The sequence below is a fragment of the Loxodonta africana genome, chromosome 6 (assembly GCF_030014295.1).
Source record: "Loxodonta africana isolate mLoxAfr1 chromosome 6, mLoxAfr1.hap2, whole genome shotgun sequence".
Taxonomy (NCBI): Eukaryota; Metazoa; Chordata; class Mammalia; order Proboscidea; family Elephantidae; genus Loxodonta; species Loxodonta africana.
The window spans coordinates 23,652,135-23,668,455 of record NC_087347.1 but is presented as its reverse complement, the minus strand read 5'-3'; the positions used below and the strand labels follow the sequence as shown (position 1 = coordinate 23,668,455).

At 51.2% G+C, this 16,321-nt stretch overlaps 1 protein-coding gene across 1 annotated transcript; it reads right to left on the bottom strand.

The window, feature by feature from the left end:
- Positions 1-13,950: 13,950 nt before the first annotated feature.
- Positions 13,951-15,003, bottom strand: RNF228 (ring finger protein 228). The gene has a single exon (XM_064287417.1). It carries the CDS (start codon positions 15,001-15,003, stop codon positions 13,951-13,953), a length of 1,053 nt encoding a protein of 350 aa, XP_064143487.1.
- Between the last annotated feature and the right edge of the window lie 1,318 nt (positions 15,004-16,321).

Sequence of the window (16,321 nt, the reverse complement as noted above, 5' to 3'; positions counted from 1 at the left end):
AGAGACGAGCCCAGGGACTGGAAATCGGGACTCCCCAAGGTCCCCATTGGGTGGGGTAAAGGGGGCTGTAAGGAAGCACAGCTCCCAGCGCCGGAGCGTGTGAGGAAGGTAGGGGCGCCCTCCACTTCCCGCAGGGTTCGTTGAGTGCAGGCAGGCCGCTGTGCACCGACGCAAGCGAAGGAGGAGAGAGGTTGTCGAGCCTCAGGGAGTTGCACCCGGGAGACAGAAGAAGAGAGGGCAGCTGATTGGGGGTACCTGGAGCTGGAAACCCTGGCGGCCTAGTGGTTAAGAGTTGCGGCTGCTAACCAAAAGGTCGGCAGTTCGAATCCATCAGGCGCTCCTTGGAATCCCGATGGGGCAGTTCTACTCCGCCTTATAGGGTCGTAAGGAGTCGGAATCGACTCCGCTGCAACGGGCTTGGTTAGTTTGGTTGGTTTGGAGTGGAAACGAGGATACTGCAGTCCCGGGATTGACAATTAAGTCTGGATCCCAGCGGCTACCTCTGCCACGCCGCCAAGGGAATTTTCTGAATGCAAGTAAGTCACCCTCAGGGTCACTCCTCCGTTAATTAAGAGGAACATTTCAACAAAATGAGCGTCATCTGTATTAATTACGCAGCCCCGAGCGCGCTGTGCAGAGGGCCCCTCATCCCTCCTCAGAGCGGTTGGCGAGGAGCGGAGCTGCCCGGGATCCCGCCACCACTTTGCAGTGAGCTGTGCAGGCAAGGGCAGAGGAGACCCGGATCCCTAGCCGCCGGGCAGCCTGTCCCTGAGCCTGGACCTGCGGCGCGCCAGCTCAGCAGTTCCCAGAACCCCCAACAGGCCCGGGAAATGGCCCCCGCTCACTTGTTCCCCCACTGGGGCACACACTCGTATACACACAAAAACCCACCAAGACTCGAACAACATAATTCTCGACCTGGATCCTCCACCCGCCCTGCCGACCCCCCGCCGGGCCCACTCAGCTCCCTGCTGTCTTCTCCTCTCCCTGCAGGAGCCGAACAAAAATTGATTCCGAGTGCCCCAAGTCCCGGCTGAGCAACCAGCCAGGGGGGTTTGGTTTACGCCTGGGGCGAGAGTGCAGAAACCCCAGTCCAGTCTCCCCAGGAAGCCAGGGAGAGCTGCTGTGGTGGGGTGGCGGGGGAAGGAGTCCTTAAATGAGCCAGGGATGCAAGAGGGCGAGGGCGCTGGGCAGGTGGAGGGGGGCCCTCCTGTTCTTGTCAGAGAGACCCGGGAAAGCTTGTAGACTCCGGGTCGCGAGTGGGAAAGTTCGTAGGGGGTTGGGTCGCCAAATTTAGGTCCAGGGCTACTCCTCCGCACTCTTGTCGGCAGAGGGCAGAGACCCTGGGCGCTCAGGGCAGAGTGCGATGGGGCGGCGTGTCCCTTGTTAACATCCACCCCCCCCCAACCTGGCAGGGGGACGACCGCAGATCTGTGCGCCCGCTTGGCCTGTCCCCGCACTCCTCCACCAACCTTGCAGGCCCTGCCCTCTTAGCTCCCTGAGCCTGGACCATTGGGGCTGTGATTCCTCCACTCAAGACCCTTCAAGAAGTTCTGCCAGATAAAAAGAGCAACTCAGGGCCCCTAAAGAGCAAACACATCCGAGGTTGTCCCGGCTGGCGGATGTGTGGAGCTCTTCGTTGGTCCGAGCCCTAGTCTGCGGGCTCGGCCCTAGCGGCCACTGGATCCGCTCCTAGTTGCTTCTCTTCACTTTGCATCTCGGTTATAAAAGCTGGCTAAGCCTGGCGTCGGAGGTCAGGCCCTCAGACAATCTGTCAACTAAGGGAATGATTCGTGAGCAGTTGCATCCTAGGGTCCCCTTGGATGTCGACCTCCTTGGGGGGCGGAAAGTCACGCTGTACCCTCAACCTGTCTCTAGAGCGCGGTGCCCAGGAGGGCGCTGGCACCCAAGCTGTGGACACGCAGTGGCCTGCAGAGAAGGCCACGCTGGTGGAGCCAAGAGATGGGGACGGTGGCAGCCCACCAGCACCTCCCCTCTGGCTTTAGGAATGCCTGAGATGCCACCCTCTTGCTAGCTGCCTCCTTCATGCCAGGTGGAGGAGAGCCCACAGATTGACCTAGCAGGACACACTGGCCTGGAGCGCGCTCTCATTCAGTCATCCACTGAGTGCTCAGGCTCCTTTGCCAACAGGTCACCTCCTCAGGGCAGTCCTCCAGGAGATCCCTGAAGAAGTCAGATTTCCTTGCCCAGAATTATTTTATAGTATTTTATAGTATTCCCTCTCCCCACCCCCACCCCCAGCTCTGCAGTGCTGTGTCCCCAGAGTCAGCACAGTGCCTGGCACACATGGCTTTTCATTCATTCCACACAAAATTACTGAGCTTCTGCTACTAAGTGCTAGGACTACAGCAGTGAACAAGACAGACCAAAGTCCTCTCCTGGTAGAGCTGATGTTCCAAAAGATAACCAGGAAGAATATAAATGTAACCTGTCAGATTAGTTGAAAGACCACAGAGCGGCTTCAGAGAAGCTTGAAGGACTGAGAGGGTGGAGGAGAGGGGTGGGGTGGGAGGAATGGACATGGCTTTTCAACGTTGGTCCAGGCAGGCTCTGTGGAAGTGGCTTCCTGAAAAGAGGGAGGGAAGGAGCACTGGCTGAAAGAACAGAGTGGAGGGACAGTTCACATCAACAACACTTCAGTGAGTGCCTTCTGTGCACTGGGCAGCCTGAGGGCCTAGCAACCTCCAGTAGGACCTGGGCACCCAAACCTGCAAGTTTTGCTGAGGTGTGAGGATGGTGGGTTTTTGTTGTTTGTTTTCCCAGGGAGGAGAGATTCCTGGTGCCAACACTGCATTTGTGCTCTTCCCAAAATGAATCAGCCCTGGAGTCCTGTTGGAGCCCCAGGTCCCTGAGGACATTTTCTACTGTCCTCTTTTGAAGACATCCCTCATGGGTGGAGTGGAAGGTGGACAGAACCTTTGCAGGAACAGGCTGCACCTTCTATCTCCTGGACTAGGGCCGCTGTCGCTGTCACCATTGCTTCTGGCCATTTGGGACTCATTTTCCTCCCTTCCCATGGTTGGACCCCTAACATCTAGGATCCCCTTGGGCATCTGCACCTAGGCCTCCCTTGGCTGCAGCTCACATTCTCATTTGAAAGAAAACCACACCCCAGCTTCTTGGTGTCCACACCTCCCAGCCACCTGGTCCTGTCACTCCCCATTCCCCAAAAAGAAGGAAACTTCCTCCTGGCAGGGAAAGTGTTGGGTGAGCTAGAAGTGCCCTACTCCAGACTATATCCCTTATGGCTGACCCTGACCAGCTGCCACCAGCTTAAGACAGGGGAGGAGAAAGATCCTTCTTCGAGAGGACCTCAAGGCCCCAAAGAACCTGGCATCTTCCCCAGAGCTGGTGGTTTTGTGAAATAAATGGAAAAGAAGCCAGCAGGGCTATTCACTAGAGAATATCAGGCTTCACAAGTTTCATATGAATAGGAAGACTTAAAAACATCTTTCACTATGGAGTTTTAGGACCAAGGAACCCAACCGATGAAGTAGGGGCACCATGTGTGGCCCTACTTGAAAAGAGGCCACGGTTTTCTCAGAGCAGTATCCAAAATAGGTGCTCCAGCAAAGGCAACATCCCTTAGTCGTTGCAAAAATTCTTGATAAAGCAAAACTGCGTGATACAACTGAGCTACTTGGTAAAGGAGAAACATAGAAAGGTGAAGAGCTGTAGCAGAGGCAGAAAGAACCTTGCAGAACAGGGTTCAGCACAGCCAAATGGGAATGGCCACATCCTCTCCAGACCTAAGTTGTCTGTCTCTGAAGCAGGCTGACCCGGGTCCCCATTAAGCCCAGGCAGCCATGAGACTCACCCATTTCTGGTCCTTCAGAGCAAGGCCACCTTTCCCATGGGGGTGTCCTTACACCCTACTCTACTGGTTAGCGAGAAAACTTTGATTTCAGAAGAGCAAATGGAGTGGTGTCACTGGGGGAGGATGACCCAGCAGAGCAGGATTCAGACCCTGAGGCATCCAGAACCAGAGAGGCAGGTCACCCTGGGAGGAGATCAAAAAAGCTTTCTGAGCTCAAAAAGTGGCTTCGGAATGGATGGTTTGAGAGACAGAAGAGAGGAAAGGAAGGAAGAAAGGCGAAGGGAAGGAAGGAAGGAAATGAAGATAAAAACTCCTGAAGAGAGACTTGCTCCAGAAATGAGACAGTGAGAGAATGGCCACAGGCCAGAAGAAGCACTATTGCTAAGCTCTTTCTGATAAATGAAGCCTTAATTGATACCCTTCACAGAATCCAGGTGGGCTAATACCAGGCAATGATGAACGGGCTGTTCTGATTTGCACAAGGTATTTTCACTGGGAGAAGTGGTCTGAATCCCCACCTTACTCTTTCAGAATATCCCAGCACAGGGGAGACACTTGTGTGTTGGGGGCGTCAGGATATAGGGGGATGAAGTGAGAAAAAGGGCATTAGGAAGGAAAATACAACATCATGATCCTAATACTGTCAGACACAACACACACATCTTTTCTTAGTATTGACTTAAGAAAAATTCTATTTAGTTTGCTCTCAAATTTCTCCATTTATTTTAAAAATAAAGCAAAACAGAGCTTAGATGTTGCCCGTTCAAGTAAAGCAGAAGTGGGGGGGGGGGTGGGAACAGGAGAAAGAGGGGATGTGAATAAAATGAATATGTCTAGCAAACACCTTTAAAGTACTGGTAATGGAAGTGGGTGGGGGGCTCAGGGAAAAAGATGTCACCATCTTCTCACCACCAGAGGCTGCTAAGTAAGGCACACCTGTCCTAGCCTCCATCTGAGAGACCAGGCCACGCTCTCCACTAGACTTCTCTGAGGACATGCCCAGTGTCTGGGGTTGGTGACATGAGAGCTCAGAGGGTCTGGTGCCTGTTGGGCCAGCTGCTTGGTTTCCTTGCCCTGAAAAAGCTCTCTCTGGTTAAAAAGAGACCTTGGAAATTGGTAATATGGCAACAACAGCACTTAACAATAGTGATACATAGTAATTTTTTCCAGTTGATTCCAACTCATGGTGATCCCATGTGTGTCAGAGTAGAACTGTGCTGCATAGGGCTTTCAATGGCTGATTTTTTTTTTTTTGAAGTTGATTGCCAGCACTTTCTTTGGAATAATAGTAGCATATATTAATTGAACAGTTAGTGTGTGCTGGCATTGTACTCAACACTTTACTAAGATTTACTCCTCAAAACAACTAGATTATACCTAGTTTAAGGAGAGGGGAAAGAGCACAAAGAGGTTAATTAACTTGCCCTAGTCACACAGCTATGGTGCTGGAGAGCTAGCTAGGATTTGAACCTAGTACAATGTTATATTGCCAGTCCTGTTCTTTTGGAAAAGTCCTGTTTTTACCACTTCTGATCAGATTCAGGGAAACCCTGGTGCAGTACTGGTTAAGTGCTATGACTGCTAACCAAAAAGTCTGCATTTCAAACCCACCAGGTGCTCCTTGGAAACCCTATGGGACACTTCTACTGTCCTATATGGTGGCTGAGTTGGAATCGCCTTGACCGCAATGGTTTTGGTTTGATCAGACCCAGAGGAAGTGAGATCTGTAAGCTGCCTTAGTATTTCACCTCTTGCTATTTGCCTTGTTCTAGCTGTAAATAAATATCAACACAAAAGTTTCTTTTAATGCCTCTGGGAGGCACTGACCTAGTTTATCTCAATTGGAAGGAATTTGGAAATCTGCTCCACCTCTATCCCCTTTGAAAACACATCTAATGCTATAATCCCACTTAAAAAAAAGTTTGCTTATTTTAAACAATGTTTTATTGCTCTGGTGGCGAAGTGGTTAAGAGATCCGCTGCTAACCGAAAAGGTTGACAGTTGGAATCCACCAGCAGCTACTTGGAAACTCTGTGCGGCAGTTCTACTCTGTCCTATAGGGTCGCTATGAGTCGCAATCAGCTCAACGGCAGTGGTGTTTTAGTTCACTCAGGGAGAATTTATTAGCCTATATTTTCATGCCTAAAAGAACCTGGGACCCTTTAGCCTCACCCACCGTCTGGTTTGGGCCGGCGCATGGCAGGCGGGTAATGAACGTTTGTAGAATGAACCCCGGTCTTCCTGCCTTGGTGCTAAACTGGCGATCTCTGTATTTGGAACACGTCATCTTCCGGGCTTGGTGAGATCCTCCCAGGCCCCTAGCAGTGCGAGAGCCCCGCTTCTCCCCGACCGCCACGTGCCAGGCTGGAAGACACGGTGGCCGGCCTGGATAAGGACTGTGGGCTGCGGAGACCTGGAGGAGCCGCTCTCTGGCCGCTGGGGTTGGGAATGGAAGCGCAGTCTCTTCCTGGGAACTCCGAGGGGTTTACAAATGGAAACCCACAAACTCCTAAAGTGTTTCTAAGCCGCCGCTCTCTCGTGCCCACGTCTCACCGACACGCTCCCAGGCAAAGGCAAGGTTTGTCAGAACATCTTTTGCGTTTGGGGGACCCGAGGGGGAAAGTGGGGAACTCTCGGCGAGGCCCGAGGGCTGGAATTCGCGGAGAATCACCATGGGGGCCAAAAAGCACAGGAGAGTTGAAGGGCTGAACGAGCCGGTCTCCGCGCCCCACGGAGGCTGTAAGGCTCAGCGCACTGCCCGGTGCGCACGGTCTCCGTCCTCCTGAGCCGGTTCGTTTGGATCGTATTGTAAAGACCACATGCCAACGCGGAGCTTGCCGGCGGCGCTGGGAGGGCCCGTGGGCATCCAGGGGTGGTTAGTACATCTTCGGATCACAAAGGACTTACCCTTCAGATCCGGAAATCCCAGCACGTCACTAGACCCAGAGAGTTAAGGCCAGAAGGCCAGGTTCGACCCAAAACAAAGCAAAACAAACAAAACAACCAAAACGGATAAATCCAGTGACTGGATTGACAAGGTACCGTGACAGCTGTTTCCCTCCACCCGACAACTGGGCTCAAGACAGTTTCCTCGTGCCTTCCATTTCTTCCACCGCCCGCACTTGCCTTTCTGGATCCAAAGGGCCGGTTCGGCCTTCAGGTGGGAGGTGACTGGGCTGGGGGTGGGGCGAGGGACTAGCAAAAGAGCCTCCGGCCCAGCCCCAACGCGGGCCAGCGCCTGTCACTCCGGGTGGCCTCGGAGTTCTCTCTGGCCTAGGAATTGCGAAGGGCGCTGGAGGCCGTGCCAGCCCCAGGGTGAGACATTCCAGCCCCAAGAGCTCGGCCCCCCCCCCCGGGGTCCCTGTCGTGGCAACTACCCGGGGTCCCCATCGCGGAGTAAGCAGGGACAGCCGGCAGTCCCCGGCGCGACCCTGCCTGTCTCCGAGAGTCTTCAGCTCAGCCGGGCGCCACCACGGCGTCAGCGTCCAAAAGCAGAGAAACCGGAGTCCTCCCCACCTCCCCGCGGGGCGCAGCTCTGCCTCCGCGGATATCTCTTCCCACCTGGCCCCGGAGCGTGGAATTCATTTGCACGCTGAGTGACGAAGCCTCGGGAGGGCCTTTGAGAAGAATTAACACCTCTCCCGGGGAGCGTCTTAAAACACAACCCTGAGCTAGATCAGCTCGCATGTCCGCACCTGGCGGCGACGAGGGGACAGCCGCGATCCCCCTTCCTCCGAAAGCCCAGCTGTCACCCGCGTTGTTTTGTTAATTTAACCTCCAGGCTTGTCTGATTATCCACGTAATCCACCCTCAAATCCCCGCCTTGTCACTGAATTTTGATAACTCACGGCACTTGAAAGCACTTACCTATGAGGGGGCGGCGCAGAGAAGCCCTGTAGCTGGGGGAAGTCGAGGCCGTCACCCCGCCCACTTTCGGGAAGATGACTGCACTTCACTCGCTTCTGCAGAGCTCCTGGAGCCGCACTCCCCAAATATTGACTTAACTGTCCAAGGAACACAAAGTCAACCGGGGAGAGGGAGAGCGAGAGACGGGAGGGAGAGAGACAGTGAGTGAAACGATTAAATAACTCTCCTTTGACTATCCAAATTATGATCGCTTGAACAACCCAGGAATTGGTCTGCGATGGCCCAGTTTCTAACAAACGTTCATTAAAGTGAGATTAGGGAGACGGTGGCATTTCAGGAAAAAGCGTTGTGAAATATAAGGGCTCTCAAAGATAAATCCGTAATAGAATCACCTGGTGCCCCTTTTAAAATACCGAAGCGCCCCATCCCCCCACCGATTAAATATAAGTCGGGGGGGGGGCGGAACTGGGTGTCTCAGCCTGGTTATTAAGGGCCCTCACATGACTCTAACTTGCCACCTACTAAGGCTCACGTCAGTATAGCCCTTTGCCCTGCGTGAATTCAGTAAGAAATGGGGCTCTACGGACATATTACTTGCCTTGCAGAGCTTGGTCCCAAGTATATTTTCCAAGAAATAATTAATTTACACCGGGAGTTACACAAAACTGCACGTCAGGTGAGCTTAATCTCTACCTCTCAAGTTTTAGTACAAAATATTTTAAAATGCACACACAGTAGAGAGATAAACTGTATAAATGTATCTTTTTAGTATATGATAGACGATATTCATTATTGTTGAGGTAAGAGGTAGCTTTGAGGATCCTATATTGCCGTGGTTCTTGAAATCATAGTTGTTGAAATAAAAGTGTCCTACTCTCAGCGTTTAAACACTTTTCCTTCAGTTTATTTGGTGGTGTGTTTCATAATACTAGGAGCTAAGCGAACTTTGTATAATTTCTCCTTTCTTCCCACTTCAAAGTACTTTTGTAGATACTTTTTTTTTTTTTTGCCTTTCAAAAACACTTCATAGGGGAAAGCAACTAATTTTACCACTTCAACATCCCTCACTCTAACCCCATGGAGATGTGGCATTTCTAAACCAAAGATAATTCAGACTTATATGCAAAGACAAATTGTTTCTAAGGAAAGTGGGCTCGGTCTTCCTGAGTTCTACAAATACTGTTGGAAATTGGAAACTCGACACTCTTCCTTTCCTAAATGTATTTTAGAATCAGGAATGGTTGAGAATTTACCACAGAAACAAACTTGCTTCTCTTTGACATAATTTACATCCGGCAGAAGAGAGCAGAAGCCTTGGAATCAAAATCGATCCTTGATCACGAAGGAAACAATGCAGATGGTAGATATTATCAGGCTTATTTTATAAGGGCAATCACAAGAGACCTAGCAAAGCACAGATTAAATCTCTCACACACTTTATTCATTCACATACCTTCGAACCAAATCTGGCTGCAATCATTGCTAACGCTCATTTTGGAAATACTGCTATAGTAGATATTAGTAGCTCCTCAGACGAACTCACAGTCAAACATACACAATACAAACACAGGATTTCAAAGGGAGAAATGTAAATGGATATTCAGCTAGGATGTCGTTCATTGGCCAGGATGTGGATCGAATCATCTTTGTATAGTAGCAGAAATTGAAGATACTATTAACCAATGTGGATAGAGGTACTAGTCAAAGCACAGAGCAACAGGGATTTATTTGGTTATTGAAATCATCGAATTAGCAAGTCTGTAAAGAATAATTAACTTAAAATGGCAAAAATTGAAAAGTTAATTAAAACAGGGAGAAGCAAATAATGAGACACTGAATAGACGTTGTCCTCAGTGTTGTCGGAAATTTCATTGCAATATATACTTGCTCTAACTAGGCAGGCGTCGCTAGCTTTGGAGGGGATGGTGCAGACACGCTCATTAAAGCAAGAAACTGAAAGGAATCATATCTTGAAATCTCACGGTGCAGAACTGATTAGAAATGGAGACCAGCTGTCCCTTGGTCTCTGCAGTAACTCATCACTTAAGTTGGACTTTCATATATGGTGCTGATTTTTTCTCAGAACTCAACGTGCTTTCATAGATTTTTTTTTTCCTTTCAAAAATCTTTATGAAGTACGAAAGAGCAACTGTTTACCGAAGTCACCCAGGGTCACGGGGCTATTGAGTGGCAGTGTGCATATGGGGAGCCAAGTCACCAAGGGTTTCCCATTCAGCAGACTCAACAATATTTATTAGCCACTTACTATGCGCTGAGAATTGGTGTAAGTAAGCTTTAGGGGTAGAGTAGATGGCTAGACAGGCAAGGTTCCTGTCATTGTCTTTCCATGCTGGTTGCAGGACAAGAGAACATGTAACCAATAAATAGATGGAAATAAAGAAGAAAACCAGGCTAGATATCCACCAGGTGAAGAGTGGTTAGGGTGGCCCTCTGTAGGGAGGTAACATTAGAGTCTTGGAGCTCTGAATGAAAACAAGCCCATGTATTCACATAGGACATTAGTTTCCAAAGCATATTCACTCATATACTCTCCTGCATGTACAAATCCTTACATTAATCCTACGAGGTAAGTGGGGCTGATACTTTTTGTGCCCATTTTATAGATGGAGGAGCCTGAGGCTTAAAGAGGTTAAATAACTTCCCCAAGGTCTTTCCGAGTAAGGGGCAGAGCCAGTATTCAGACTCACATCTCCTGAATGAAGCGATTCATCCTCACACCCCAAACCTGACATTCTTTCTGGACATGGACACTTCTCTGAATCACATTGCATTCAGAGGTCCAGTGTTTAATTCCTTGCCTGTGTGATGGATTTCTTTCACTGGAAAGTTAAACTCAGTGGGAGTGTATGCTGATACTCTAACGTGCATCCCAGAACCTAGGCAGAACGTGGGTCATGGGGGCCCCGAGTTCCTAAGCGGATGTGTAGTCCACACCTGGTCCAGCTTTTTACACTGACTTTACTGGGTTTTCCTCACTCATGAGCTGGGTACATGTCCAGGATTGAAACCAGCTCTCCCAAGTAGATGAGAATTGCCATGGGCAGGAAGAAAGCCCTCCAGACAACGCACTCATTGATATTCCCACAATCACTTCCTAAACTCCTCCTGTGTCTAAGGTTTTGGTGTCTCCTAGGCCTTTTCACATGATGCAGGAAAGGATAAATCCAACTGCAGAATGGGAGGGACACCGAATGCCAGAGAACCACTATAAAACAGGCGAATGTTTTCCATCACCCCATCCTGTCACTCAGTTCTGAGTAATACAATCAGAAATGAGCAATAAAGCAAGGCTAGATAAGGAAAAAAAAATCCTATTTAGGTTCTTAGCTACTAATTATATCTAATTGATTTTTTTAACTCCAATGTCTCATTAGAAGTTATGAGAAATTTACACATGCAATCCATGTAATTGGTGGCTTACATTGTGACTGAGGTGATTCAAAGATGTATTTCGCATTTATAAGGAATAATCTAGTTTATGTCATTGGTATACCTCATCTGTGGAACATAAATAAACTCTCTAGGAAGCAAGTGGGTCCCCAAGCAGCTTTTGACAGACTTCTGCATTGCTGGTTTAAAGGAGTGAAACAGCAAACGTGTTAAAATGTACACGAGGTTTTACATCCACTAAGTCAAGTTCTGCTACTAAAAATGCATATTTATATATATATTTTTATATGGTCACTATGGGTTGGAATTGACTCGATGGCAATGGATTTGGTTTATATATATATACATGTATACGTATATATGGAAACCCTGGTGGCGTAGTGGTTAAGTGCTACGGCTTCTAACCAAAGGGTCGGCAGTTCGAATCTGCCAGGCGCTCCTTGGAAACTCTACAGGGCAGTTCTACTCTGTCCTATAGGGTGTGTAGGAGTCGGAATCAACTGGATGGCACTGGGTGGGTTATGTATACATATAGACGCACACATACAAATAAGCATACACACATATACAGGTGCAGACGCACTCATGAAACTAAACAGTAGCAAATGCAAACAGAATCTCAACACTGGAGACAAATGATGAATAAAAGATAAAAATGAATGCAGAATTACCACAGTTTCTTGGGTGTATAAATAAATTAGAACCCGTCTGGAAATGTGATTCCTTGTATGAGGGACCTGAAAACATTCAGCAGAAATCAAGAACAGCCAACAACAACAAACAGCTGATGTTTTAGTGAATACTAGGAGCAGATAAGGAAGCTGCTTGTCCCTTCAGAATAGGACAGATCTTATTGGGCCTTCAGGGAATCCTACTAAACCCTTGAAGGAATTCCACAGAATGTCCACCCTAGCATACCTTCCCACGTGTGAATTATTTCTCACTGCCATTCAAAGTGTAAAATTAGGATTTGACTACTTAAGGAAGACAAGTGCCACACAAATAACTTGGAACAATTTCGCTATGAGATAAATTTCAAGCAAACAGATCTTTGTATAAATACTTCTTGTTTTTATCATTAAGACAACGCAGAGATAAAACATATCATATCGCAGCTCCTAAGTTGCAGCCATACCACTTATCAATGGTCAATAAATTACTTCACTCATATGATAGATACAAATACGCCATTGAAATTCAGTTACTAGAATACGTGTCAGGCTATCATGCAGACAGCTTGCATAAATTACAGGGAATAATAGTGTACCCATGGCAGCTCCTGTGATTTTTAAGCATGAAAACTTTGTCTTATTCCAAATTTTAAAAGATGGAATAAAGGATGTTTTCATGTAAATATATTTGGAATACTTGGGTTTCTTAAAAAAGGCATCCAAGCCACCCGTAACATACACTCACAATTCATCTTTTTAGTTACAAAAGCAGACAGATACGTAGTCTTCTTCATCTCATGTGACTGGAGGTGAACATTTCAGTGATCCCAGCAATATCAAGCTGCTTAATTCAAAATATTTTTCTGATAAATGTATATTGTCTGTGTATCTTTGTAATCAGAGGCAGAAAGGCTTGTCAGTTAATTTCATCTTTGGGGACTATTTTCTCTTTTATCAGATAATTTAAAGTCATTAGTTGTTTCACAGTATAAAATCTTGAATCAATTATCGACACGCCTTTCTTTTCTGCTCCTAATTTCTAAATGTTTTTGGGCTGGAGGTATGGGAGAAATCGGACTGCTTATCAAATAACTTTTCTGGAAATTTGAATGCACAAAAATGCCCAGATTTGTATATTCGAAAATAAATTATTTTAAAAGCGAAATTTAATTTAAAAAAGGAGGGGGAAGAGGGAAGCCTCCAGTTCATAGTCTTCGGGAATAGCTTTCAATATCTTCCAGGTGGGGGCAACAGTAAGTCAATTTTGAGAGGAGAAAGGAGAAGAGGCTCATTAAGCTCCCTGAGTCCAGTAACAGAAGATGAAAATGACTTCCTGGAGGTAAGATCATGGACACATCAACCACACTCTTCCAGGAGATGGGACGTCTGGGTTCTGCTCAAGACACCGGCCATGCGCCGCAGCCTGAGGCGCCTTGGCGGGGAGGGATCCAGCGACCGGGGCGCGCTGCCGCCTCTCTGATCCGCGGAGCCGGCCGGAGGCTCCGAGCACGCGCGCGCACCGCGCACGTGCGCCCTCGCGCACAGTTGATGGCAGTTGGATAAGTCGAGCAGCCAAACCCTTCCCTGCGCGGGGGCTCCCGGGGCGCATACATTGCCCTCAGGCTCGGGCTCGCTTCCTTCTAGGACCGCGGGGAAGCAGGGGAATCTTTCTCTACCGTTTACACTTCATTCATTCCGACTGTGGAGAATTCCAGCCCATTCACAATCGCCGCAGACGTGTATGCACGCGCGCGCGCCTACACTCTTAAACTCTCAAGTCACAGGCGCCAAAAACCAGGGTGCAGCCGGGCTGTAGGGATCCCACTTCTCTTTCCTTTCTTTGCAAACTCCTGGTCACGGGGAGGGATGGAGGCGCGCTCTGGAGAGCATGAGGGTGGTGCACGAAGTGGAGGCTGATCTCGCACAGTCCTGGCCGACAGGATTCCCCACCAGCACGCCTGCCTCCTTGGTTCCCTGTCTGGTCTAGCCCGGAGGAGGCGGGGCGCGAAAGCCCGAGGGGCGGGAAACTGAGGCCCGCGGTGACCGGGTAGCAAGAGAGTGTGCGTGCGGGGCGTGGGGGCCGCAGGGAGAGGGCGGAGAAGCTTCCGCGCACCGAGCCTGGGCCTCTTCCTATCCGGTCGCACTGGCTGGAGTGCAGTCCGGCTAAGTGTCGCTCCTCCGCGCGCCGCGCGCCGCCCGTGCCCTCGGGCCACCGCCCCTCCTCGAGCCTCCAGCAGCACCTTCGGGCCGATACTTGAGCCAGCAGATGACCCAGGTTACGATGACCGAGAACAGCGCCAGGATGCTGGCCACTGACAGGCATATAGGGCCCACGGGAGACGGCGAGGGCGAGCTGGCTGCAGGGGCCGCGCCGGGAGGCGCCCCGCCGCCGGGGAGTCCCCCGCCACTCCCGTAGTGGTTGACAAAGATGAGGCCAGTGAAGAGCAGCACCACCATGGAGAGGAAGGAGAAGACAACGCATACGCAGCCAGCTGTGAGCGCGGCGCGCTTGCAATTCTGGCAGCTCTCGTAGGCGCCCGGGGCGCGCAGGCCGGCGCGGACGCGCGGCTCTCGGGCAGTGTCCTGGGCAGGCGGCGGCGGCCGCGGCTGCGGAGGGGCAGCGGCGTCTGGCGGAGCAGCGGCAGCCGGCGGAGCAGCGGTTGGCTGCGGGGCTGGTGCGGGAGCGGGACGGCGCGCTGGCAGCGGCGGGAGGCGGTCCTGGGGCAGCGGGTCGTGCGCGGCGCGCAGCGCCAGCGGGCAGGCCTCGGCGAGCTTGGTGTTGTTGGGCAGGCCGTGCACTCTGCTGTTGGGCAGCGGCGTGCGGTGGCGGCACACCGGGCACGCGATGGCGCCCGGCGGGCCGTGCCAGGGCGACAGGCGCGGCGGGCGCTCAGGCGCGCTGGCGGCGGCGGCGATGGCGCGGAGCTGCAGCTGGCTCAGGCACTCCTGGCAGAAGGTGTGTAGGCACGCCAGCAGTTTGGGCGCGCGCCGGTCCGCGTCAAAGTAGTTGTAGCAGATTTTGCACTCGTAGTCCTCAAGCGGTGTGTGGCTGAGGGCTGCCGCCGCCACGCCCCGGACTCTTGCGCCCCCGCCGTCCCGGGCTGCCTCCGCGGCGCCCCCGGCTCGCGTGCCCTCGCTGGCTCCCGCCGAGGACCCCGGGCTGCCGCTCTGGCTCTGCTCGCTGCCACCGCTGTGGTCGTTCGCCGGCGCTGCCATGGCATGATCCACTCCTCATCGGGGGCAAGGTGAGGCGCTTTCCTCCCCCTGAGCCACCGCCTCGGGCCGGGCGGGGAGGAGGCGCTTCTTCCCCCCTCTGGCTGCTGTCGCCGAGCGGGGGAGGCACCGCTGGCTGGGCCGGGCGGAGGCGCAGCCGTGCCCGTTTCCCCCGCCTCCCTCCCCCTGGCGCCGAAGCCTCGGTCCCTCCCCATCTTCGGCGCATCTCTGCCGGCCCCTTCGGTCTCCTTGGCTCTGCTGTCCGCTTTGGCTGCCAGTTTTTTTTTCGATTTGGATTGGGAGTTGAGGGCGGCTGGAGGGTGCAGGAACCGGATTTGGGGTGCGGCTGTTTAAGGATGTTGCGCCCCTGCAAAACGCTCCCCCTCCCTTCACACGGGGGATAGGAGAACCTGATCCTGCTTTTTCCTCCTCTCTGTTCCTTTTCCTCCCCATCCCCACTTCCTTATCCTGGTTATTCCCTGTTTATCCTCAGTCTGGGGCTGGGTCCCTGGCGAAGCCGCCTCTCCCCTCACCAGAGCGAGCTCACCGGTGATGTAATGCGGAGCCCGCTCAGGGCGGGGGAGCAGCGGCTCAGCAGCCTGGCAGCAGCGGTTCCTTCCCGTGGTGAAAATCGTGATCTCATGTCTCCCTCCAAGGGCGAAAGCCAGGGATCGCCACGGCATTTGCGCTTTGCACTTTAATTAGCAGCGCCCAGGCAGCCCTGCCGCGCTCTTCTAGGGGTGGACGGGGATGGGGGGCATTCACCGTTTGGGAGAAATTCTGGAGCTGAACAGTACCTTTTTTTTTTCCTCCCTGAAACATTTCTCAGTACTTTCCTGGCATTTAAGGATAGACAGTTTCATAGCTAGGTTTGGTTGTTTTCCTGACTGACAGTGGATCCAAGGCATTGTTTCATTGTAACGAGCCACCATCAGACTTTAGATCTCCTGAGACTGGGGCTGCACAGGTGTTTACAGAGCAGCAAGGGGGCAAAGCTGTTGTCAAACCAATTAACAGACTTTCAAAGTTCAGCTTACTTTAGCTCTTGGTATCACTTACCCAGCTTACTCCAAGTAAACGTGTAGCATACAAATATAGAACCCAAACCCCAGGAGTCGCATGGGACAGATCTTCCCTATTTTATTAAAATTAATAGAAGCCCACCTGAGCAGGATGGCAAGGAGTAGTGCTTCTTTAATGAAGCTCAGAAGAGAGCAGGAGTGGTGAGTTTGGGAACCACCTGAGAGATGATGATCAGATATTCCTAACTGCCCTGTTTCTCCAGGTTGGACCTCACCCTATGAAGGGGGAAGTCCACTTG